At 70.9% G+C, this 25,279-nt stretch overlaps 1 protein-coding gene across 5 annotated transcripts; it reads right to left on the reverse strand.

The window, feature by feature from the left end:
• Positions 1 to 904: 904 nt before the first annotated feature.
• Positions 905 to 24,537, reverse strand: SBF1 (SET binding factor 1). Of its 5 annotated transcripts, XM_054570453.1 has the most exons (42): positions 24,331 to 24,537; positions 18,779 to 18,864; positions 18,400 to 18,537; positions 18,123 to 18,281; positions 17,935 to 18,045; positions 17,610 to 17,633; positions 17,302 to 17,407; positions 17,032 to 17,164; positions 16,851 to 16,959; positions 16,649 to 16,762; positions 16,469 to 16,546; positions 16,076 to 16,189; positions 15,875 to 16,003; positions 15,697 to 15,795; positions 15,405 to 15,609; positions 15,219 to 15,331; positions 14,191 to 14,340; positions 13,928 to 13,996; positions 13,694 to 13,852; positions 13,345 to 13,607; positions 13,096 to 13,268; positions 12,938 to 13,011; positions 12,659 to 12,854; positions 12,322 to 12,449; positions 11,793 to 11,971; positions 11,560 to 11,696; positions 11,259 to 11,466; positions 10,915 to 11,111; positions 10,692 to 10,829; positions 8,060 to 8,137; positions 7,645 to 7,826; positions 7,393 to 7,572; positions 6,959 to 7,060; positions 6,694 to 6,879; positions 6,481 to 6,607; positions 6,280 to 6,410; positions 5,970 to 6,200; positions 2,364 to 2,471; positions 2,062 to 2,273; positions 1,417 to 1,504; positions 1,217 to 1,348; positions 905 to 1,133 (listed from the first exon to the last, which is right to left on the reverse strand). In XM_054570453.1, the coding sequence occupies exons 1-42, from the start codon at positions 24,383 to 24,385 to the stop codon at positions 1,035 to 1,037; spliced, it is 5,700 nt and encodes a 1,899-aa protein (XP_054426428.1). In that variant the 5' UTR covers positions 24,386 to 24,537; the 3' UTR covers positions 905 to 1,034. The 5 variants fall into 5 exon arrangements, with proteins under 5 accessions (XP_054426428.1, XP_054426430.1, XP_054426431.1 ...); XM_054570455.1 differs by lacking the exon at positions 17,610 to 17,633; XM_054570456.1 differs by lacking the exons at positions 8,060 to 8,137; positions 17,610 to 17,633.
• Positions 24,538 to 25,279: the final 742 nt, after the last annotated feature.

The raw sequence follows: 25,279 nt of genomic DNA on the forward strand, positions 1-25,279 counted from the left end.
GGTGACTTCTGGTCTCTCCGTCCACCCCCTGGTCCCCCAGTCCAGACCTGTGGGTTTGTGGGTTTCCCCGAGTGTTGGGAACCTTTGGTCCCACTGATGTCCACATGGCCTGCAGGGGACCTGGGGGCCCCCCCACCAGCCCAGCTGAGGGCGCCCACCCCCCGCCTGCAGAGGCCCCGCCTGCACCCCTGCTGCTCACCTTCCACTTGACAGGTACTCCCTCCGCGGCGCCCACCCCACATGAGCCCATCCCCCGCAAGACGCGCTGGGGCGGGGGGTGCACGGAGCGGAGCTCCCAGGACGGAGACCACGCGTAACAGCCCTCTGGCTGCACGGGCTGCGCCCGCCCTCCACACGTGGACCCTCTTCCCTGCCCCGTCCTCCTCCTCCTCGGCGCGCCCCCCCCGCCTGACCACGGACCGGCACGTCTCTACGGCCCATCCTCCAGCCGCCCCCACCTAGTCTGGCCTCTGGACGGACTCAGCCACCCGAGGGACCTGCGCCACCTCCCCTTTTGGAAACGCGCCCTCCTCACACCTGCAGGTGCTGCTGGGGCCGGAGGGCGGCCTTCCTCTCCGGCTGTGCCGGCGCCCAGACCACCCGCAGGAGCCCCCTGCACTCGGCCCTCCCCGGGCGGACCACGGCCTGGCACGAGGGGCTGGTGGGCGCCCCCGGCGGGGCTGAGGAGACACAGGCGTGTGGCACATAGTTAGTTCTCTTTATAGACTCTGGCTGTGGGGACAGGCTGCCTGCGGGCCGGCCGGGGGGCCACCTCGCGGCCGGGGCTGGGCTGCTCACAGGCCCACGGGGCGGGCTGTACCATGGGGCCGCCCCGCGGCGCTCGGCCAGGGCTCTGAGACAAGTCAGAGCTGGCCGGGCGGGCGGGGGCAGGGAGGGGCGGGCGGGGGCTGTACACAGGGGTTGGGGGCGGGGCCACAATACTGTCAAGGGCGGGGGCTGTAAACATGGCCGGGGGGCCCTGCCCACCCCTAGTGGTCTGTAGCTGGATGGGGAGCCGCCAGGCAGGGCCAGGCTCAGGCGTCTGACAGGCAGCTCTGGATCTGGTCCACCCACTGCTGGGCCGACGGCACGTCCTGGGCACAGAAGTTGTAAACACGACGCGTCGTCTTCACCTAGGGCGGGGGGCGGGCAGCTGACGCTGGGGCCCTATCCACGGAGCACCCCCCCCCGCCCACCAACCCCGGCCACCGCTCACATCAAAGAAGGCCTTCTCATCCACGGTCTTGGGGGCGCCCATGGTGGGCGTGCCGGGCGCCACAGCCTCCACCTCTGCCAGGTCGATGATGCCTTTGCACTCGGTGTCCACACGGTGGTCATAGTAGCGCAGCTGAGGGGATGGGGTGTCAGGGCAGGGTCCCCCAGCCCCTGCCCGCCCCGGGCCCTCTGACCGCTCACCTGGTGCTTGGTCTTGTCCAGCACGAACCAGCGAGCCTTCCAGGGCTTCATGAAGGCCCCCTTCTTGTAGAGGGTGCCCTCGTAGGACCTGCATTCGCGGCAGAGCCCGCGCGGGGCGGGCCGTCCGAGCCCAGTGAGCCCGAGGCGCAGCACCTGCCCCCGGCCCGGCCCCGGGGCAGGACCACGGACCCTGGCCCCAACCTGACCCGAGGCTGGGGCGCTGGCAGGGGTCCCTGAGGAAGCCCCGGGGATGTACCCAGCCAGGGGATGGAAAAGGGCCCCCCAACAGCCCTCATGGGACAGACACGTGACCCCACATCAGAGCCTCAGGGTCTCCGAGAAGCAGCCCCCACGTGCAGGGCAAGTGCTGCAGAGGAGGAGGAACATGCAGCAGGCGGGTCTGGGGCGGTGACCGGCCACGTGGCCCCCCCAGGCCCCGGCCTCACCTGGCGCCTTGCCTGCCCTCGCGTCGCCCACAGCCGTCCCTCTGTGGCCACGGGCTCTACAGCCCAAGCCCCAGCCACGGTGAGCTTACACTCAGGCCACCTGAGCATGACCAGAAGCCCCCCTCGAAGGCCCCGCCTCCCCCGAGGGCCCCGTGCAGCCGCCGCCGCCGCCGCCGCCGCGCAGGGGCGGCCCGCGTACCTGTTCTCGCTCTCAGCCGTCTGGAACTGGCTGTACAGGGTGCTGGTGCTGCGGCGGGCGGCCTGGCGGGAGCCGGACGTGGTCGAGCCGCTGCTCTGGTCGCTGTCCAGGCTGAGGCTCAGGGTGGAGCCCACGGGCCCCTCCTGCAGGTACACGCCCAGCGAGCGGCGGTGGTGCGGCACGCTGGACACCAGCAGGGAGCTGGGCGCGCCCTGGGGGCCGGAGGCGGGGCCTGTGTCAGCGCCGGGCGGCCCCCCGCCCCCCGCCCGCCGCCCCCCGGCCCCACACACACTCCCGCTCACACGCGCGTCTGGCCGGCCTTCGAGGCGCTGCGCCGCCTTCACCCGGTCCCAGGTGTCCTTCCAGCGCTCGGGGGGCCGGCCCAGCTCTGTCTCCAGCCGCTGCAGCTCCTGGGGGAGAAGGAGTGACCGTTACGCAGAAGAAAACATTCGGTCTAGAACATAGAAAGACGAAAGAAATACAGAAAAGTGAGCCTGCAGGGAAAGGCCTAACGTGCGTAACCGAGAACCGAAGGAGAAGGCAGGAAGGGGGTGCGGCGCAAACTCAGTCTTCAGAGGCGGCAGTCGGGGGTCCTGAGGAGCGGCACACGACGTCATCGAGGTGACGCACCCCAAACAGGGCGCTACAGAAAGACGGCAGAGACACAAGGAGAAACCCCCGAACCCCCCGGGGAAACGCACGCTCCTTTCAAAGATGGGACGATGGGAGTTTGCTCACAGAGATGGCTGGACTCCCCCCTCGGCCATGACCACGGTCAGTCCGTGACTAGCCCCCCCCAGACAACTGCGGACTGGACCCTGAGACAGGGCGACCCCGGGGCCCATGGCCACAGTGGGGGGCAGAGTCCTGAGGGGCACCCCCGTGTGTGGGCCCTCAGGGCAGCGAGCGAGCGCCGGGACTGGCACCGCTCCGGACGCCCACACGGAGGCCTCCTGAGCGTTTGGCCGCGTGAAAGGGCCCGGTGCCGGCAGGACGTCACGTGGCCTGAGCGGCTGCTGAGAAGCTGTGGGCTAAACCCACGGCGTGGAGGGCGCGCCCTGCCGGAAGAGGAGGGAATGCCGCACAGCAGCGGGCTCCTCGCCGAGCGCACCAAACCCACCGGGGAACGGGCCGGGCCCGTGGGGGGCTCCTGTGCCGGGAGGAGCCCAAGCCAAGCGCAGGCGCAGCCCCGGAGAAGACCCCGCGGACACGCACGGTCACAAGCTGCCCACGGGCATAAAACTCAAGACGCCTCAAGGGCAGGCAGCACCATCCTGATGCTCAACAAGTTAGAACTGCAATGTCCAACTTGTAAAAACACTTATCAGACAAGCAGAAAGGCAGGGATATGACGTCCTTCCTCGGGAAGAGTGAAAAGAAACAGACCCAGAAACGAGATGGGTGTTGTAATTCCAAGAAATGGAAAAGTTCTGAATGTCAGTTCAGGATTTAAAGGAAAAGGTGGACGTCACGGTTGCACAGGTGGGGACTCTCCAGAATCTCTAACTATTACATCCAAGATGGATCCAGTGGAGATTCTAGAGCTGAAAAAGGGAACGGGAGAGGCCGCAGGAGCACGAGCGTAAGAAACAACGAGGAGCCAACTTGCCGACGAGCCAACAGAAGCCGCCCCAGCGAGCCGCCGAGAGGCAAGGCTGCGGGGCAACGGGCTGGGCACCCTGTGGGTGCGGCGAAGGCCCGGGGGCTGTGCAGAAAGAACAGCCCAACGTGGGAAACGCGTCCATCGGTTCACGCCCTTACAGAGCTCTAGGCAGGACGAACACAGAAAGGCCAGGCGAGGGTCACACCGTTGATGGCGAAGGTGAAGAGGAGACCTGAGGACAGCACGGAGCGAGGGCGATGTTGCGCGCAGTCCCCAGACGCAGGAGCGAGCGCCGGCTTTCAGTCAGAAATCACGCAAGCCAGGCCGAGTGCGAAGAGCTGTCAGCCTGGAATTCCACACCCCAAGCAAACACCTTCAACAAGTAAAGGCGCAGTACAGACACGGCCAGGCAAACGACAGCGAGGCCAGGTCACTGGCAGACCTGCACTACGAGACACACGGACGACACAGTCCCAGGTCAGAGTGCAACGCCTCTGGAACCTGCAGACAGAAGGCCGCTCCCTGGTTTCCTCATCTGGTTAAAATCAGGTTGGCCCTGTAAACACAATACCGACTGTGTGTTTCCACCGCAGGCGCACGGGAGCTGTGATGGCAGGAGCACGGGAGTGACCTCAGGGGCGAGTGGGAAGACACCGTCTGGAGGGCGGCACACGGGAGCCGAGACAGGTGGCGACTGTTCAGCCGCCCCTGCTCCAGGCGGCACGTTCCAAGACCCCCAGCAGAGGCCCGATGCCGTGAAGAGCACTGAACGCCCCGTGCACGGCGCGACGTTTCCCCCGAGCACACACGCCGCGATGAACTTCAACTTACAAGGTGGGCACAGGAACAGACTGCCAACAAGAGCTCGTAATAAAATACTCTGTGCACCGTAGTAAGTTACGTGAGTGGCTCTGGGCTATTATTTATGAAATGTGGGTGACTTCACAAGCTCCATGGCACTGCAACAGGCGATGTGATCACCAAGACAACGAGGTGGCCGCAGGTGGGCGCATCCACAGCGCGCAGGCGCTGGACCTGGGAGGACTCGCATCCTGCGCTGGGCGGAGCGGAGGTGCAGGGTTGCGCCACGCACCTGAGCGTAACGCACAACTTAAAACTTGGGAGTTACTGCCGGAACCTTTCGTGGGTGGTTCTGGACCACAGCTGATCACAGGTAACTGAGGCCGGAGACGGGTTAGGGAGGACTCCGCGCCCCTCACAGCCACTAGAAGCCACGCACAGAGGGTCGCCCGAAAGCCTAACAGCAGGGAACAGGGAACACTAACAAATTCTCAACTGCTGGGCGGGGGGGGGGGGGGGGGGCGGGGAGAAGCAAAAAGTAAATAAATAAAATAGAAATAGCAAAAGGCTAGACTTCAACCAAACCACATTAATCATTAAGTGTAGATGGATTAACAACTCCAACAAGAGACAGGAGCCATCAAAGGAGACGAAGAGGAGACCCAACCGCGTCGTGAGCACAAGAAACGCGTCTTCAGGGCATCCAGCCCAGGGCAGGTCAAAGCACAGACAAGAACGCGCCACGCGGACGCTGGTCCCAAGGGCGCTAGTGGCACAGTTCGCACCAGACCCCAAGTCTACGAATGTTACCAAGACAAAGAGGGACTCTCCTCTGCTCTTGGTGCTTGGGGGTCACTTTCACCCACAAACCCAGCACCCTGTGCTCGCCCAGACCCCTGGTGACAGGTGCCTTCAGGCCAGGACGCAGGCGTTAGCGTTTCTGCTCTCCCCCCAAGGAAAGGGAAGCCCCAAGAGGCCTAGGAGCCCCCACCCCCAGCACGCAGTCCCCAAGGGGCAGCGCCAGCCTTCCCGCGGCCCTCGGCTGCCTGGCCGCTCAGCCGCCGCGGCGAGTTCGGGCTGCTGGGCGGCCGCCGGGCCTCACCCCGGCCCCGGCCCCGCAGCTCACCGGGCTCGGCCCCAGGGAGTCCTGGTCCCTGGAGCCGAGGAGACGGGCCCTCGGAGGAGGAGGGAGGCCCGAAGCGCACCCCGAGCCTCCAGGCGCACAGGCACGTCTCTCTCCAAAGGCGGGGGGACAGGAGGAGCTACCGCTCCTGTCGGGTCACGGGGGTGGGGAGGCAGGGGTGGCAGGGGCTGCAGCGGCCGGGGCCCTGGGGAAAGCCCGCCTCCCCGCTGGCGGCCAGGGCGCGCACCGGCCCACAGCACCCGGGGCCATGGCAGCAGCCCCAGGGAGCCTCGGCCAACGACGGCGGGCGGGCGGCAGGCGCAGGAAGGGCAGGGCCGCAGGGCCGCCGGGTGCCCAACAGCGCCCGCGGGCCGCACGCACCTCCAGCAGACGCGAGATGGCATCGGGCTGGGCCCGGGGGCGGCTGTCGTAGCAGGGCCACACCACACGGCGCCTGCTCTGCGGGGCGCCCCCGTCCGGCCGCTCCTCCTCGGGGGGCTCTGGCGGGCCCTGAGCCAGCTCCCAGTCGTAGGGGGGGCCCTCAGACAGGGTCTCCTCGGTGTAGAAGTCCCACACCTTCAGGTTGGACACGTTGCTGTAGGGCCGCAGGACCTGCGGGCGGGGGTGGTGTGAGGAGCCGGGCTGCGCAGGGCACCCCCCTCCGCCCCCCGGCCAGGCCCGCCCGGCTCACCTCCGCGTCCTCGGGCGCGTACATGTAGTTGTAGAACACCGGCGTCCGCTTGCTCAGGCGGTCCACGTACTCCCACACGGAACGGCAGGGCTGCGGGCCCCTGCGCTCCCCCTTCTCCTCGTACAGCAGCCCTGCAGGGGGCAGCGGTGAGCCCCGTCCCAGCCCGTCCCTCACCCCATCCCCCCGCCCCCTCTGCCCTACCCAGCTCGATGCGCTCGTAATCTGAGTCCAGCAGAAAGGTCCGGAAGCGGCGGGACACGTGGTGGTAGCCGAGAAACTTGAGGTAGAAGGGGCTGAACTCAAACTCCATGGGGAACTGCAGGTGGACCTGTGCAGGGTCAAGGGTCAAGGGTCAGGGGTCAGGAGACAGGGACCAGACACTGGGCTCCGCCCTCCGCCAAGCCACCTGCTCACCTGGTGCACACAGTCCAGGAACTGCAGGAACACAGGTGTGAAGCCGCTGCTCTGCCCGGCCACCGTGTGGGCCCCGCGGTGGCCGAAGCGGTGGCCGAAGGACAGCCACTCCTTCTCGACCAGCAGGCGGAAGCCGTCCAGCGTGCGGTAGAAGGGGTCCGAGAGCAGCTGCACCAGGGACACCACCTGCCAGCACCGCCAGCTCTCAGGGGGGCCCAGGGCGCCGGTCCCCGCCCGCCCGCCCGCCGCAGCCGCCGCCGCCTACCTGGGTGGTGATGTCCCAGCCGTCCTCCAGGCTCACCAGCACGGAGGAGCCCGAGTCCAGGAGCTCCACCACCAGCACCGACACCTGCAGCAGCTTGTGGATCTGCGGGGCGCCGGCCGCAGCCCTCAGACCCCGCCCTGGCCCAGCCCCGCGCCCTCGCGCCTGCAGGCGGGGCAGCCACCAGGCACTGCGCCAGGGGCAACCGGCAGCGGGGCGCAGCGCAGACACGCGCGCCATGCTTCGCGTGCCAACCGCCACTGCCTCCCGCCCTCCGAAGGCCCCCAGGACTGAAGGGGCCACCTGTCCCGGGAATGGGCCCACAGTGCGGGGCGCGCGAGCCCGGACCCTGGTTGCCTGTGGCGCAGCCAAGCGGAGGCCCCCCCCCCCCCGGGGCCGTGGCTGCGGCGGGGGTGGGGCAGGGGAGGGGCGGAGACCTGAGTTAGCCACTCCGAGTCCTCCAGGGAGCGCAGGAAGGAGGCGGGGCTGGGCTCGGTGGCGGGGCAGCCTGGGACACACGCCTTCAGCAGCTTCTTGAAGCTGGTCTTCACCTGACGCACCTCGAACACCTCGATGGGCACCAGCTCCCACTGCTGCAGGGGGTCCGGCCGCACGCCCTGGGGAGGCCGGCCGGTGAGCCATCGGCTGGCTCGGGCCCCCGCCCGGCCCCGCGCCCCTCCCCCAGTCACCTTGAGCTGGGCCTTGTCCCCAATGATGTAGAGGGCTGCCCGCTGGGGCCGCAAGAAGCCCGGGTCGGGGGGGGCCCCGTTGGCCTGGGGGGGCGCCAGCGTGTCCCTGCCTGCCAGCCGAGAGCCCACATCACCGCCGAGCCCACTGCTGCGCCCGCTGGCCCGGACGCTGCCCCATTTACCTGCAAAGAGACACCAGTGAGTGCCCAAGCGGGACCTGGGCACCACTTACCTGGGGGTGGGGCCTGTGCCCGCGTCCGTGCTGGGGGGCAGGACTCGGTGTCGGGGAGTTAGTGCCCAGGGCGGTGGGGGCCGTTAGTGCGGGCATGGGGGGACGTTAGTGCCCACGACGGCCCAGTCACACGGGGGCACCTGTGCCAGGTGTGGGGAGCCAGCCCGGCGGCCGGTACGATACCTCGGGGCGCGGTCCGTCTGGAGGCCGAGGCCGCCATGGGGTTGGACAGCGTGGTGACCCTGGCTCGGGGGCTGGGCACTGGAGGCACAGCAGAGAGGAGGCTCAGGCCTGGCCCAGGCCCGCGCACGTGCCCAGCACGGGGGTCCTGCAGCCCCGAGGGCCAGGCGCAGGGCCGGGCTCCAGCCAAGCCCCGGGGCCCCGCAGACGGTAGGGGTCGGCTCAAGGCCACCTGGGCCCCTGGGGGCAAGCAGGGAGGGTCAGAGGCAGCAGAAGCCCCAGGCTCTCCTGCAAACACCTCCTCTGTGGCCCGTCCCTGGGCCCGCAGACACCTGGGCACAGCCCGGAGCAGCCTCGGCCCGGCGCAGGGTGGCGGGGAGGCCCAGGTCCTGGAGGCCCCCAACCTGCAACCGGGGAGGGCAGGGCAAGGCCCAGGCGGACTGGCTGGGCGGGCACCTTGCGAGGCGGCTGCTCCGAAGCCTGCGCCCAGGCGCGCCTGCCCCGCAGGGGAGGTGGCAGAGACGCCCGCCCGCCCGCACACGTGCCCCTCCACACGGGGGCAGGGGCACGGCCACCCGCGGCGAGGACACAGCGCGCCGGCAACGCGGGCAGAGCCTGGGCCGGAGCCCACGTGCAGCTGGTCGGGGCCAGGGGCGGCAGCACCAGCGGGCTCTGTGGACCGCGCGCCCGGGGGCAGGAGGGGCTGGTGCAGGCAGCAGGGCCGGAAGGTCCTGCAGGGCGGGCACGGCGCAGCCTTCGGGCCACGGCAGCGAGACTGTGGAGCCCCAACCGCACGTGAGGACGGGCGTCCATGCGGGGAGAACTGCGCCTTCAGGCTGGAGGCCCCCGGGAGCACAGTGGGGGGGTGCGGTCCAGGCCCGGGGAGGGGGGCGGCCGTCAGCCTGGCTGTAGAGCCCTGGGCAGAGGCTGCTGCGGTGGCGGAGTGAGGCCGCAGGGGCAGGCGTGGGCTCTGTGGGGCCCTCCGGTCTCCCTGGGAAGGCGGGCCCGTGGACCCTGGAGCCCCCCCACCACAGGAGGGCGCGGGGCCTGGGCCAGGCTACGGCGCTAGTGGCAGGGAGGCCCGTGGGCCCAGGCGGTCAGTTCACAGGCCTCAGGGTGAGCTGGGGCAACAGTCAAGGATGACGCCTGGGCGTCCGGAAGGCCTGGCCCATGGGCGAAGCCGTCAGCCCTCTAAGCCCACCTGTCACCCCGGCCTGTCAACTGTGGAGACGAACTTGGGTGAGTACGAGGGCAGGGCCAAGGGGGCCCAGAAGACCTCACGAGAAGTGACCGCGTGCAGCGTCTGGCCCTGGGGGCCGAGGCTGGGGGGCGGGGGGCTGCGTGTGGCGCCCACGCTGGGCTGCGGCGGCTCCACGCGTGGCGCCGTCAGCCGTACCCACCGCACCTCCCAGGTGGACGCGTAGTGTGTCGGCAGGTAAAGGCCGGGGACGGGGTGTTCGCTTGGGTCGGGGTTGGGGTCTGGGTGACGGTCAGGCCAGTGTGGGCAGCCCCCGCGACCGCACACCTGCCGTGTGGAGACAGGTCCTCCCAGCCCAGACAGAGTGCCCACCAGGCCTGGGGACCCGCGCGAGCTGGACGGCAGCTGGGGCCCCGAGTCTGAGGACCAGCCCTCAAGGAGCCCCAGCTCTGACAGGCCGAGAGAGTGAGCTAGACGTGGCCCACGCACCTGGGAGGGTCCAGGAGCAGGGATGGGGGGACGGGGGGACGGGGGCGGATGCGGGGGAAGGGAGATGGGGTCAGACCCGCTGAGGGGGGAGGCGGTTCAGGGCCAGCGGCAGCCGGTGAGACCAGCGGGAAGTGGGACACGGAAGTAACTGCCTTAGACGAGACCCCGCGAGGATCCTCCTCCCCCGTGATGGGAAGAGGCCCTTGTGGCTCCCCTGCCTGAGCCTCTCCCCACACCCAGCACCCACCTGCCTCACCTCCCCAGCAGGGTCCCCGCCTGTCGCCCAGGCGGCCGGACCGCCCCTCTACAGCGCCCGCCGCTGGCCGCTGTGGACAGCGAGCGCGCTCCCCAGTCAGCAGTGTCCCTGAGGCAGGGGGCGGGGTCTCCTGACGGCCCCTGGGCCCCGCCCTGACCTCCAAGGCCTGGAGCCTTCTCCTCCAACGAGGACGATGGGACCCGCCGTGCAGGCCGGCCGGCCAGCGGGAGCGGTGTGGGCTCCCAGGCACGGCCTGGCGTGGACGGAGGCAGGGAGGGTGCTGAGGCACGGCTCCGCCTGGAGATGGCGGGTCTCGGGGGCGTTAAGGGGGCCCACGGCGGAGACAGATTGGGGGGGACCAGTGCAGACACAGCCCAAGGGGCCAGGAGAGGCCAGGAGGTCCGGGAGGCTGGTGGGGCGGGGACCGTGGCCGCACTGGGGGGGACCCGAGAGGGAGGACGAAGGAAGGACAGACCAGGGAGGGGTCTGCGGGCTGCGTCCCGAGAAGACAGGACGGGCAAGGGGCTCGGGGGCTGGGGGGGCGGTGGTCGGGGCCGGGGCTCAGGGCGCGTAGCCGGTCCCACGCTGGTGCCCCCCCGTCTCGCTCCCCACACCCTCTGCCCCTCACAGTCTGCCCTCCGCCGATGTCCCCCCAACCCCCAAACGCCCTCCTGCCCCGGACCACCCCTCACCGTGGCCGCCCATGTGGGCCGAGGAGAAGCCGCTGAGGGTGTTGCGTCCTGACATGTCGGCGAAGCGCGGCATGGAGCTGACCACGGCCTGCAGGTACTTCTCCTGCTCCAGGCTGCTGGAGTCCGCCTGGGACTGGCCTGGGGGGAGGCAGAGCTGCAGCGGGCGCGGGCGCGGGCGCAGGGCCGGGGGCCGCGGGGCAGGCGTGCGGGCGAGGGCGGGTACCTGGAGAAGGCGCGTTCTGGGTCTTGAAGAGGCCGACGACACCCTTGCCGTGCAGGCCCCCCGAGCGCAGCAGCACGGCCTTGGAGCGCCCGCTGCGCCAGCAGACCACGGGGAAGCGGTTCTGGCGGTAGCAGCGGGAGACGCGCTGCAGGGCGTTGTCCTGGACGCTCTGGGGCACGATCAGCAGCCCCGGGTAGCTGCCAGGAGGGCGTGAGGTGAGGCGGCTGGCGGGGCCGGGGTGCACCAGGGCTTCTCCGCTGCGCCCGCCGGCCAAGGGCAGCCCCCGGCGCCAGGGCTTCCTAGAGGCCCGTGAACGGCGCGGCGGCCCCACGCTGGCCTCTCACCTGCGGCAGATGGCGTACATGCGGTTGACCGGAGAGATGCGGAAGGGCTCGGACTTGGCGCGGCTCAGGCTGCTGCTCAGCGTGCCCAGGCCCAGGCGCTGGTAGTCCCTGCAGCAGGCCCGCTCCACCAGGCTGCTCATGGTCATGCGGTCGGAGGGCTTCAGGGCCGAGCTCGGGGTCAGCGTGCTGGGCTCCCGCTCCTCCGACACTGGGGCGGGCCGGGCACACGGGTCACGGCGAGCGCCGGGCCGACGCTCTGCGCACGGGGCCCTCCCCGGCTGCCCGGGCTGCTGGCCCCCACCTGAGATCTCGTCCTCCTGGTCCTCGGGGGACGGCTGGCCCCGCTGCTCCCAGCTCGGGGGGTTGTACTTCTTCCGGGTGACGTACTGCCGCCCGATGGTCTTCTTGGCGTTCTTCACGAGGTTCCGGGACAGGGTCCTGGGTGTGCGGGGTCAGAGTGAGCACAGGCTCGGGCACCAGCCCGTGGCGGATCTGGGCGGGGCCGCCCCCCGGCCTCGGGGCCGCGCTCCACACCTGAGGGAGGGAGCCTTGTCCTTGGCAGCTCGGGGCGGCCGGCCGGGGGTGTGAGCCGAGCCCAGGGTGAAGGCGAAGGTGCCCCTGACGTCCGTCGGGAACCGCAGCCGGTGCAGCTGCTTGCGGAAGAGCTCGGCGCTGTCGGACCCCACCTCCTCGTCGAAGGCCATCCGCAGCAGCTGCGCCAGACACAAGGCCTCAGAGGGCGGGGTGGCCCGGCCGGGCCCCCAGGGAGGGCGAGCCTTCCCGCTCAGGACTTGTGGCCAGACGCCCCCACTGCACGGCTGCGAAGGGCAGCGCTGCTTCTCGTCGCCCTGTGGGCACACGGGGGCCCAAGGGTGCGTCTGCCAGCGTGGCCGTGCGGCCGAGGAAGGTGACCTTCGGCTGTGCTTCCTCCCACCGTGTGAGTCCCGCCTGTGTGGGCTTGCGCCGCACCCTCCCGACGCAGACTCAGAGCCAGAGCCCCCGGGGGGCCGGGAGCGCCCTGAGGCTGGCAGGTGCCCCCCGCCAGGCCCGCCCGCGGGCCCACCTGGAAGGTGCAGGAGCGCAGCTGCAGCCCGTCCTGCAGGAGCTGGTCCACGGGCGTCTGCACGCTGACGCGCTTCTCCTTGGTCAGCGCGGCCACCGGGAAGGAGCGGACCACCACCTGCTCCCCCACTTGGAACAGGCCGGGCACAGAGTCAGGGGACCCGGAGGGGACAGGTCCCAGGCTCCAGGTCTCGGCGCTACGGGAACCCCATCCAGTGGAGAAGAAACCAGGGACATGTGCCCGGGGGACACCCTGCACCCCGAAGGGGAAGGAGAGGCAGGGGCGAGCCCTGCGCACCCGAGGGAGCGGGGCAGAGCAGGGCGAAAGGCTCGCCTACCCAGGGGGTCGGTGGGCATCCCCGTGAAGATGACCCGGTAGTTGGTGAGGAAGACGGCACCCTCCGCCGGCAGCAGTGCTGGGCCGCCCCCACTGCCGCCCGAGCCCTCCTCGCGCCCGTCCGGGAGCAGGTAGACACGCAGGCCGTCCAGCACGCATTCCTCGCCCGGCAGCAGGCGCGGCCGCAGCAGTTTCGGCTTCAGACACAGGAGCGGCACCTCAGGACGCAGCCCGGTCCGGGCCGACGCCCCGCCCCGCCCCGCCTGCCGCTTCCCCGCACCTTCTGGATGGGGGGCAGCCTCTTGCTCTCCCGGTGCACGGCCTCCAGGGTCTCGATGTGCATCTGGACGATGTCTGGGAGACAGCGGTCCTCACCCTCACCTCCGGGCCCCGCACCCTCCGCCGCGGGGAACGCCCCCACACCCAGACCCCTTATACCTGGCACCATGACATGCAGCCCCTTGAGGTGCTCGCTGGTGACCCCGCTCTCTGTGCAGACCTTGTCCACGAAGCGGTTGATGAAGCGGACCACCGCCCCAGCCACATCACAGGTCTCTGCGTCCTCGAAGCCACTCTCCGTGTCGTAGCTCTCGGCCACGCTGCCTGCCACACTGGGCGGGGAGGGGCACGGTGGGCACAGGCCCCGCCCTCGAGCCCCGCCCCCGGCCACCCTCGAGCCCCGCCCACCTGCTGGTGACCAGGCTGTTGCTGGCGCTCTCGGGGTCGCCCAGCCCAGCGCGCTCGCGCAGCAGGCGGCTCTTGCTGGAGTCCAGGGGCAGCAGCAGGTAGCTCATGCGGTTGGCGTAGTGGATGGCCTGGCTGAACACCGTGCTCTCCTCCTTCTGCACCAGTTCCTGCTGCTTTTCCCGGCTCAGCATCGGCCACAGGCGCCGCTGCTCCGACGCCACGTCCAGGGCGGAGCGCTCGTCCTGAGCCTGTGACTCCCCGACCTGCCGCAGGGCGGTGTGTAGGGTGAGCGGTGCCCGGCCCACGCCCACGCCCACGCCCGCCCCCGGGGCCAGGGGTCTCCACACACCTGGGAGGGGTCCCACTCCTCCACAGGCTCCAGGTAGAGGGCCCGGATGTGCGTCTGCACGTCGCCGTAGAACATGGACTCCCAGAACTGGGGCGTGCTCCACACCACGTGCTCCTGCACGCAGCTGTACGCGAACTGCGTCACGCCCGGGCTCAGCTTCTGCAGGCGCAGTGGTGTCAGCGGGGCGGGGGGCGGAGGGCAGGCGGGGCGGGGACCGCGGGGCGCAGCACTCACCCGGCAGAAGGCTGTGACCAGGGGCAGCAGCGCAGCCGCGATGCCGTGCTCATCCAGTGAGGTGCAGTCCTGCGGGAGCCGCGGACCCTCAGGACCCTCCGCACCCTCCCCGCCCTCGCTGTCCCAGGCCCTTCCCCGAGGGCTGCCCAGGGCTCTTCACGGGCAGGGCCGACACCCCAGCCCCCGCCCCCGCCTCCGAGGGTTCTCCCCCGCCCTCCCGCTGGGCACCCACCCGCAGATCGGCCCCCCGCGGGCCGCCTCACCTGCAGGCAGCAGTTCATCATGCGGACAACGAAGTCGAACTGCTGGTGGTCCAGCACCGCTCGGTTCTGCTGCACGTGCAAGTGCAGCTCCTGGACGAGGCAGCGGCGGGCGGCGCGCCCCTTCAGGGCCCTCAGCACGGCCGGGAGCAGCTGCAGCGGGGAGCACGGGGCTGAGGCACGGGCCCCCACGGGACCCTCACGGGAGCCCGGGGCACGTGGGGCGCACGGGGGCCTGGCGCAGAGTCAAGCAGCGGAGGGCGGGCAGGGCACGCCCAGGGCTGCCCCCCCGGGCTCTGAGCACAGGACACCCGGCGGCGGCCCAGAGGCCTGAGGCCTCCACACGGAAGCGCCTGCGGGTGGAGACCAGGACGCAGAGGGCGGCTCACAGCCAGCGCGGGGGCGGGCCCTGCGGGGAGGCCGCCACCGGTGGGGCCTCAGCGCCCGCGCACAAGCCCGCTGTTCGTCACGCAGCAACTGGGAGCCCGCAGCCCCGGGGACGCGGCCGGCACTGCAGTGGGCGCCTCCCACGGGCCCCGCAGCTGTGGGACATGGGGGAGACGCGGGCAGGAGGCCCCCGGCTTTGTGACCACCGCGGAGGGCAGAGCAGTAAGGGGTTCAGTTTTCCATCAGGTTTTTAAAAAATGGCACATGTGAGTCAACACTTTTGTCATGAAAGATGAAGAAACCTAACAGCAGAGACCCCGGGGGGTGGGAGGGTCAAGGGAGCCAAAAACGTGGCCACAGAGGATGGCGTGACTCTGGGTAGTGGGTGGGGCGCACAGCGCGATCAATACACAGATCAGGTGTCACAGAAACATACGTTTGAATTCTACGTGGTCCTGTTAACCAAAGTCACCCCAGTAAATTTCATTAACCAAGAAACCCTTCAGGGGTCCTGACACCTAAAAGCTGAAGGATCGCAAGGGCCCACGCTGAGGCAGAGGGGCTGGGGGCCGGCGCACACCCCGCCCCCACCGGCCCCGCCCTGTGGCTGCCCACCGGGAACCCGAGGTCCCAGGGGCCCTCACCTTCTTGGCCTCGAGCATCTTCCCCTCGAACACGTACGAGATGCAGTTCCGAACCACCTCCAGCCGGCGAGCGCTGCTGCCGTGGGGCCCGCCGCTCCGCTCCAGGATGGCGGCTGCGGAGCAGAGCGCACATTCACCCCTGGCCTTGCCCGCCCTGGGCCGCCCTCGGGGCCCCCCGGTACGTACTCATGGGGGGCCCTGAGGGCACGGTGGTCCTCCTCTCGGCCTTCACAGCCGGGGGTGCGCCCTGCATCTTGGCCGTGGCCTGGTCCACGATCCACTGCACCATGCCCTCGTCCAGCCGGGGGAACGGCCGGGGCGCCCGCCGCAGGTGGCTGGCCTCCCCTGGCCTCTGCACCTTGTGCATGGCCACTGCGGGGTACGGGTTCTCCTGGGGGGACACCGGCAGGTGTGGGTGAGCAGCCCAGGGCTGCGCCGTGACCCCCCAGGCCAGCCCTACCCCGTGCCGCCGCCCTACGTTCTTATAGAGCTGCTCTGCCAGTTCCCTGACGTGACGCAGGACTCGCTGCGGGTGGCTCTCGTCTGCCCGCATCCGTGCCACCTCGTGGGCCACCAGCTGTGGGAGGCAGCAGGGTGAGGCCACGGGCTGGGAAGGGGAAGGGCGGGGCTCCTCCCAGCCAGGGCGGGGGGCACACCTCGTCGAACAGGTCCGTGGGGCGGTAGGGGACCCCGCGCTCCGACACAAAGCCGGCAAAGGCCATGCCCTCCAGCACCTTCATCAGGAAGTCGTCCTCCACCAGCCCGCGCTGGCCCAGGAAGGCTGCCTGGGGTGCACAAGGAGGTCAGCTCCCGGGCAAGGCCCTGCCCGTCCCCGAGGGGCCCGCCCCGGCGCCCACCTTGTGAAAGCGGATGACAGGCTCGGGGTGGATGCGGACCATGTGCAGACACCAGCGGTAGCCCTGCAGGAGCTGCGCGAAGAGCCGCAGGAAGACCGCCCGCAGCTCCTTGTCCTGGAGCCCAGGGAGAGCAGGTAAGCGCCAGGCCCCAGCGCGGCTCCACCCCCAGAGCCCCGCCCACGCCCCCCAGGAGCCTGCGCCCCTCCTCGCCCCCGCAGGGACGCTGCCGCCTCTCCTGCACCGGGTCCTCAGAGCTCTGCGCCCCACTCCCGTGATCGGCTAAAGGGGCAGCCGCACTGGGCTCGCACTGCCAGCCGACCTTCAGCAGCAGCAGACCCACGGGGGGTGCGCAGGGAGGGCGGAGGCCCCTGTCGGAGTGGCCGTGACCCCCACCTGCATCTTCAGGGAGGAGGTGGACGTGGTGGGGGGAGGGAAGGCGAGGTCTGCCAGCTCCAGCTCTGGATCCAGGACCTGCAGCGGCAGGGAGGGGCGTGGCCAGCTGCAGAGCCGCCCCGGGCCCCGCCCCCGCCCCCGAGGCCCCGCCCCCGCCCCCGCGGCCCCGCCCCGCCTCACCATGCTCAGAACACTGTGCGTCTGGCTCTGCAGCGGCTCGGGCAGCGGGGGGATTTGCACGCACTCGGGAACCGTCACCGTCCCTCCATCCAGATCTGCCACAATCACATCCAGCTGTGGACCAAAGGCCGCGCGTGGTCAGGGGCCCGCAGGCCGGTCAGCAGGGCCAGGGGCGCGAGGCGGACACAAACCCAACCCTCACCAGCTCCTGGGTCTCCGCCTGGAAGGCGGCGTGGACGCCGATGATGAAGGGCGTGGGCGTGCTGAGGACCTCCAGGAGCCGCGCCGGCAGGATGGGCACGTAGGTGAAGCTGCAACAGGCCGGGGCTCAGTGCGGGCGCCCCACGGGGCTGGGGGGCAGGGGCAGTGGGCGTGGCGGGCACCTGTATCGCAGAGGGAAGAGCAGGGCCAGGAGTCCTCGGCAGGCGTCCGAGAGGCGCTGGTAGCTCCGGGACAGGAAGAGCACTTTGTGCTCGGTGAGGGCAGCGCAGAACAAAGACAGCACGTTGGTGATGCCTGAAGGGAGAAAGCAGCCTTGGTGGCTTCACTCGACCCCGACCCCCACGCTGCCGGAGCCTCAGCCTCGACCGCCAGGCCGGGGAGGGGAGGGGAGGGGAGGGGAGGCCTCGCAGGGTGGGGAAAGCCGGGCTCACCCAGCTGGCGGAAGAGCAGGGCCACGCTGCAGCGGCTGATGGGCAGCGATTCCGTGAGTGGGGTCTGGATGACCTGCCGGTCACCGGCCCCCAAAGAGATGGTTTTCTGCGGGAGAGAGGGACCTGTGTCGGCCCAGAGCCCGTGGCCTCGGCAGGCCTGGCGGACTGACTGGGCCCGCGGTGGGCCGGGCCGGGGCAGTGGCGTGGCAGGAGGGCAGGGCCGTGCCGGCCGCTGCAGAGAGAACTCAGGGCCTCTGACCCGGGACGGGGACGGGCCTGGGTGGGCGGAAGAAACAAAGAATCCGTACCACTCCGTCCTCAACAGAGTCCAGCTGCACAGCACAGACGGCAGAGAGACACAGTTAGACACACCGCACACGGGGTACGGAGAGAGACGCCGACACCGACATCAGAGACAGGCGCAGCCCAGGAGCGAGAGGACAGACACACCGAGAGGTGCCGGGGCGCCCAGAGAGCCTGGCGGGACACAGCGCGCGCCGGAGGGCGAGCAGGGCCCAGGGGAGGCGACAGCGGACGGTAGCGCCAGGATGCACGTGTGTCCAGCGCACGGGATGCGCGCAGACCCGGCTGGACCTGGGGGGCCCACCACCAGCAGCTGCCCCCGAGACCCACCTGTGAGCCCCCCGCCAGGGGGACGACGCAGGTGAGCAGATTCCCGATCACGCTCTCCAGGCCCACGCTCAGGCCCTCCACGTGGATGGTGTAGATGAGCCCCAGGCTGTTCTGCAAGGACCGCAGGCAGGAATGGCAGCAGCTGGCGTGAGACCCCTCCTGCCCCCCGCCCCGGCCGCCCACCTCACCCTGAACACGTCCGCGTGGTCCAGCCGAGACACCAGCACCAGAGTCTTCGGAGCGAACAGCTGGCCGGGCGGGCCGGGCACTGCCGGCGAGAGGTGCCCGGGGCCCCCCTCCTCTGCCGCCTCTCCCCTCCCGGCAGCGTCCTCGGCGCACACGGCCTCCTGCGGGCAGACGCCCATTCACTCGACTCCCCGGGCGCGGCCCCCAGGGAGGACACGCGCATCACCCCCGGGGACCCCGGGGCCAGCCATGGACGGGGACACCGGGCCCCGTGCTGACCTGTGTGGGCTCCGCTGGCTCCCAGAAGGTCAGGCAGGCACAGTAGTGCCGCTCAGAGTTGATGTCAGTGAGGACGGCGACAAAGAAAGTCGGCGGGTTCCTCTCAGGACACAGCTGCCACCCGCTCGGCTGGCAGAACTGGGGGTGGCGGTCAGGGGTCAGCGGCCACTCCCTCCGCGCCCTGCCCTGCAGACGCGCGGCCGCGGCGCGCCTCACCTCCCAGCCTCCGCTGCCGCCCCCTGAAGGGAGCAACAGCCCGTGTGCGGGAGGCCCCTGGGCTGCGGCGCCCGGTCCCGGGAGAAGGGAGAGGTGACACGGTGTGAGCGGCCGCCCCCTGCTCCCTTCCCCAGTGGGGCCCGGCCCCCCGCACCCCACTCACCAGCTCGATGCCCTGGGGGAAGGGGTTGTCCTCCCAGTCCTTCTCCGGGAAGCGCTGCAGGATCTGGCCCTGGCCTTCCCCGCTCCCTGCGGACAGGGCACCTGGTCAGAGCCCTGGCCACTGCCCGCAGCCCACTCAGCAGGAGCCTCGGGGGCCTCAGAGGACGGCCTCAAAGTCCCGGGGGCAGTGCCTCCCACCCCTGTCCTCACTGGCACCAGACCAGCCTCAGCTCCCAGACCTGCCATTGCCCTAAAAGCCGTCCTGCGAGAGGCCACGAGGCAGCCACAGGCCCCAGGGCCACCAGAGGGCACAGAGGGAAGCCCGTGCCGTGGGCCCGGGGCCCTTCCCTGCTCCCACCCCCGCTCCCAGGCCTGGACCCCCGAGTCGATGCTTCCAGCCGGAACCCGCCACCCCCACGGCAGAGCGCACGCCCCCCGGTGGCACAGCACTACCAGGCTGCTCCACGGCCCCCCCGCCCCCGGCTCAGGCACTGGGCCCCTCGACGCCCCAGACTGACGGGCGGTCAGTGCCAGACCCGTGGGCGCCGTCAGCCGAGACTCATCCGAGAGGCGCGAGGTCTCCCGTGCGTTCGTGGCAGGGAAAGACCACCTGCGCCCACAGCCCCCAACGCCGCTTGTCCCCACTGCCTCAGACTGGACACCCGCTGAAGGAGGGCCCGCCGAGCGCGTGGGGCCCACAGCTCTGAGAAGTGCTGGGGGGAGGGGCGCAGGAGGCCGTGGGCCCATGTCCCTGGCTCGGCTAGGGCCTCCCCAGCCTGCTGGCTCCCCATGTAGTCCCCAGGGACCACCCAGTCCTGGGAACCCCAGGGCCCAGGGTCTCTCGTCTGAGACCCCGACGCCGTGCCCAGGGCTCTGCTCCCAGGCCAGGGTCACGCCAGCAGAGCTGAAGGACTCCTGTGGAGTCAACCGGGGGGCGCAGCTGGGGCGAGCCGGGGGGCCGCCCGCGCTCGGGGCTCTTGGAGGATGGACGCCGGTCTGTGCTCTTCCTCCAGCTCCCAGCCTGCACGGCAGAGACAAAGGCCTCCCACGCCCGACCTGCAGGGCCGGCAGAGCCCTCCCTCTGCCCGGCCTCCCTGGGCTTCGACTGGGCCAGGCGGCAGGCGCACGCCCGCATGCCACCAGGCGACAGGTAAGGGGAGGGTGGGCGGCAGGAAGAGCACCCTCAGGAGGCAACACCAAGCTCAGCAGCAGGCGGTTCCTGCCCAGCTGCAGGTGGCGAGCGAGGGGCCCTGACTCTGACTCATAAAACCTCAGCTTCCTGCTCCCCTCCCCCCCCCAACACCCTGAGATGAGGTGGCAGACAAGGAGAAGCCCGGGAGGAGGACAGGTGTCTGCCGGTGCCACCCCGACCTTCACCCCTGCCCACAGCCCACCCAGGCAGAGCCCCCAGGGCCCCTCCCCCAACAGGCCCAGCTGGTCCGCCCAGGCATGGCTCCGCCCCCACGCTCTCCCCAGGGGGCTGACATGCCTGTGTGGGGCCCCAAACCACCATCTGGGCCCAGGCGGGGATGGCACCCAGGGCTCACCCCGTTCTCGCCACGAGGCAGAAGGCAGAGGAAGGAAGAGGGTGTGCAGACTGGGACCGCGGCAGCCCCCCGGCCCCTACCGGGGGCCAGGTAGCCGCGCCCTCGAGGGCTGCTCTCCCGGCCTCTTCCCCCAGGGCACGGACAGAGGTGCCCTCCATGTCCCAGCCCGCCCTCCCTCCCTCCCCCCATTCGCGTGTGAAACGTGAACCGGTCAGGGCTGCACCGTCGAAGAACCAGCTGGAGACCTTCCCCAGGCCGTCCCAGCTTCCCATGGGGGCAGGTGGCTGGGCAGGGCAAGTGCGCACCCCCTACCAGCACACCCTCCGGGCCATGATGACCCCAAACTTGACCTTCAGGTCCAGCCCAAACGGCACCCCCTCTTCTAGGCGGCTGCCTGTGCTGTGCCCAGGTCCAGGGCCTGCAGCGGAACCCCAGGACCTCCCTCCCTCTCCTGCTCCTCTGAGATGCCTGGGGCGCCTGGGGCCACCTGGCCAGACGGGGGTTCCGAGGGCGAGGAGCTCCAGCTGGGCCCCCCGCAAGCCTGTGCCCGCAGAGGCCACAGCCCCTCAGGGCCTGCTAGACGCCCACAGCTGCCCTCCCATCCACACCCCGCAAGCAACCAGGCCCCCGGCCAACAGCACAGGGCTGCTTCGGGAGCCCCGGGGCACCCCAGGCCACGCAGGCCCTCCCTGGGACTGGAAGGGCACACGAGGGCCCCGATCTGCCCCGGCCCTTCGCCGAGACCCCAGTCCACGCCTCTGCTCTGAGCCAGCGGGACTGGCTGCGTCTTGGCCGCAGGCCTGCGTCCTGGGGCAGGCACTGGGTTCTGCCACGCGTCCCCGTGTCCCCCGCCCCCCGGAGCCCTTGTGGCCGCGGAGGGGACTTGTGCTGCCCCTGGCCCACAGGACGAGCACAGCCACAGGTCACAGGGCGGCCTCTGTGGGGGCCCCCAGAGGAAGAGCACTAAGGCCCCGTGGGGCTCAGCAGGGACACGCGCTTCCTCTTGCAGCCACATCCCCACAGCTGGTCCCACGTGGGCCGCAGGCCCGGACGAGGGGCAGGAGCACACGGAGCCCGCCTTCCGTCATCTCGGGCGGCGCCGCCGCCGGTGCCAGGCTCCAGCGCCCGGGGGGCTGCCTGGGCCGGCACACGCTGTGGGCAGAGGCGCGGGAGGGGGCCCGCGCCCTGGGGCCAGCCAGGCCGTGGACAGGGAGGGAAGCCTGGCGGGGCCGCCCGCCGCCCCTCCCCCACCCCAGCCACCCCAGCAGGAGGGGCTGCCCTGCAGGGGGCCGGGGGGGCCCCCCAGCCCCGCCAGGCCGTCCAGACCGGCTCTGACCCGAGGCCTCGGGCCCCGCGGCTCCCGGGGTCAGGGCTGGGAGCCGACGGAGGCCACCCCAGACAGCCCCAGCCCGCTCCTGAGGGAGGGCAGGGACGCGGGTGGGGCGTGACAGGGCACAGGAATGCGGCCAGCTCAGCGCGGTCAGGACTGAGAGCGGCCAGGCCGTGGGGCAGGAGGTGGGCCTTCCTCTCACGTGCGGGGGGGGGGGGGGGGGGCGGGGACCGGCCCCTGCTCCCTGGCAGACACTCACTCACCATCTGGTCAGGCCGAGTGCATCTCTGGCCCCCAGACACACCCCAGCGCTGGCCACAAAGTGTTAAATCGGCTGACCCCGGTCAGGCCCTCCCAGGCCAGAGGTGGTCGCTCTGGCCCCCAGACGTTCCCAGGCCGGGCCCAGGGTGCTCGTGTTCTTGTGAAAGAGGTGCCCCCTCTCACAGGGGAGAGGCCTGCGCCCTCTTGGATGAAAGAAGGGGCCCCGCCTACCCCTCCCTCCCTCATACCAGGAGAGGTCTGCCGGGGGCGCTCGTGCGGGCAAGGCTCTGGGGCTCGGCCCCCAGGCCCTGCATCCAGCAGCTCCGACCGGACGTCCAGGTCCCCGCCGAGGACAAGAGGCCCACCACTCCCCCAGCCCCCTCAACCGCACCCCAAGACGCCGCACCCCAGCCCTGAGGCCCTCCACCGCCTGCAGCGGCGGCCCTGTCTGCGCCCAGGGAGGTCCACGCACCTGCTGCTCGCCCTTGGTGAGGCACCCCCACTTCCCAGAGCCTCCGGGGTGGCGGCAGCGGGGGACCTGTGTGTTCCATCCCACCTTGGGGGGAGGAAGCTGAAGGACAGGGAGCCGAGGGGCTGTCCTGAGGCCACAGACCATCAGGTGGCAAAGCAGGGACCACCGACCCCCTCGCTGTACTCCCCTGCTTCAGGCTTCCCCCACCGGCTGGCTCTGCCTTTGGTCCCACAGCCAGGGCTCCGGCCTGCGGGCTTGTTCCCCACTGGGATGTACGAGGCCTGCAAGGGAGGCCCTGGGGCTGCGGGCCGGTCCGCGCGGAACGCGGAGCTCCTGGGGCTCCCGGGCCCCAGGCCCAGGGCAGGGCACAGACTGGGGGCCACTCCTTCCTGCCACTTGTGGTCAGTGGGCACTGTGGGCTCCGGCCTCCCCCATCCTGCTCAAAGGGCACGCACGCCTGGGGCGCGCACCCCGTGGACACACACACGTCACAGCCAGCCCGTCCCGGAGCCCGCCCATGCCTCCTCTCGCCTCCCTCACATCCGCCCTCCACCCCCACCCCTGCTGTCCCTGCTGCCAGCGTGCCCCCCACGGCCTCTGCGTCCTCGGGCCCTCCCCAGACCGCCCTCAGCATCCTCAGCCTCCCAGCCGGCTCTGCACCCAGCGCCCAGCCCAGGCCCCTCACGCGGGGGCAGCCTGGCGGCCAGCCTTGTTCCCCAGATCCCGTGCACCCCTCTGGGGGCCTGCACAACGCTGACAGCAGCCCACGGCAGGCAGGCTGGTCCTTGCCGCAGAGAACTCCATCTCTGGCGGGAGGGACACACTCACAGATGTGCAGGGGGCCGGGGGCAGAGGAGGAGCAAGCCCTCAGAGGGAGGGCCTTGAGGAGGGCCTGCAGCCTGCAGGGCCGGCAGGCAGAGTCTGGGTCCTGGGTGCTGACAGCAACAGCTGGGCTGACCCGAAGCAGGGTGGACTTCAGGCTCAGGGTTCAGCCCACCGCGGCCACACAACAACACCCCCACCCCGAACGGCACATACTGCCCTGGCAGGGCCGGGGTCAGGGTCGGCCTCAGTGCACCGGCCCCTCTCCTGGGGCTCGGACCAGGCACTCCGGGGCCTGCGCTGTGGACCGGGTGAAGAGGGAGCCTCGGTGGGCTGCTGGGAGGAGTGTGCTGGGGCGCACAAAGGGCTCTGTGGGGCCTGGCACTCAGCTCGCTCTCCAGGCCGCTGCCTCCAGGGCTGTTGCTGATGTCATTGTCAGGCTCTGCTTTCTCCCACCCCCTGGGCTGAAGGGCTCTCAGACACGGGCGCTGGCCCCCGACGCAGCCCTCCCGGACAGGGACGCCGGTCACCACACTGAGCCCCCCGCCCCCGGCTTTGGACGGTAGGCCCTCTGCCAGGAATGCTCTTCTCTCTCCCAGCACAGTTCCTCCCGAAAACCCGGGTCCCAGCTCAAACGCCACCTCTCCGTGAAGGAGCCCTGAAGCCCGCGCCCTCTTCTGCATCCACCGAACCTCCGGGACCTGGCGCACCAACGCCGGGCCTGCGCGTCAGACCGGAGACACCGGGGTCAGAGGCGGGCATGCAAGCACGATCGCGTCCCTGGAGGCAGAGCCGCCCGGCAGTCGGCCAAGGCGGAGAGCCCGTCCCACCCAACGGGGAGCCAGGAGGCCGACCGCCCCGGCCCTCCCACCTCCCGGGCGACCCCCGGGGTGCCGCCTGACGCGGCTCTGCCCCGAGTGCGGCGGGCAGGCTCGGCCCGCCCTGTCTCACCGCCCAGCCCACCTCGGACCCAGGCTCTCCCGGACCCGGACCCGGACCCGGAAAGTGCCCCGGACGACCGTGGCGCTAGCTCGGCGGCCTCCGCCCGCCCGCCCCGGCCGACCCTCGCCGAATCTCGGACCCCGGACCCCGGTCCCCGCTCCCCGGTCCCCGGCACTCACCGCGCGGGTGCGGCCCGAACGCCACCAGCACGAAGTAGTCCGCGAGCCGCGCCATAGCGAGGGGCGCGGGCGGGCTCCGCGGCTCGGGGACGCGAGGGCGGCGCGCTCATGGCCCGGCCCCGGCCCCGGTCCGCGCACTCCGGACGCTCCGGGCCCGCTCCGCGGTGGCGGCCAGGGCTCCCGCCGCCATCTTCCCAGCCAGCCGGCCCGCCCGGCCGCGCCGTGCGCCTGCGCGGCCTCGCTCCGCCCTCAGGGCGTGGCCCCAGAAAAAGACGCTCTCCCATTGGCCCAGCGCCTTCGGGCTCGGTTCCGGGGGCGGGGCCTCGCCCACCACCGCCCACCACTGCCGGCTCGGCGCTGGGCACCGCCCCCCTAGCGGTGACAGCGACGGCGGCTCCTGCGGGTCAGAGGCAGGCGCGGCCAGATCTCCGATGCTCAGTCGTCGGGCGCTGTCAGCCTGGAGGAAGGCCGAGGGCCCAGCCCTGCCCACGGCTCTCCCAGGTGGGGCATCCCCCCAGGTCCGGCCGACCTGGCGGAGGGGCAGGACCCAGGCCCTGCCTGTGGGGTTCCTAGCCTGAGGAGCACACGAGCTCCACCTGGAAGCCCCATCCAGGTGGGGTGAGACATTTAACATGCGTCCTTTAAATAGGCGCGCTGCACTCCCCGCTGTAAAGAGCGGTGCTTAAGACGCGAGGCCCTGGAGGCCCTGCTGGGTGCTGGTCGAAGGCTGAGCCCTCCCAAGTCCCCTGAGAGTGCTCACCGCCCCCAAGGCAGGGGCCGGTCGCGGAGAACGAAGGACGCCAAACCCAGAGACAAGAGCTGAGCCCAGCAGGCCCCCCTCCCCGCCCGGGGCACCGGCCAGCCACAGCTTCCTCTGCTTCTGTTGGGTGCTGTCCCTTCTGCTTGAGTTGGTTCCTGCCACTACAGCCAAAAGGGTCCTGAGCACCAC

Source organism: Pteronotus mesoamericanus, unplaced genomic scaffold (genome assembly GCF_021234165.1).
Source record: "Pteronotus mesoamericanus isolate MK-2021 breed Mesoamerican mustached bat unplaced genomic scaffold, CSHL_Meso_final contig_204, whole genome shotgun sequence".
NCBI lineage: Eukaryota > Metazoa > Chordata > Mammalia > Chiroptera > Mormoopidae > Pteronotus > Pteronotus mesoamericanus.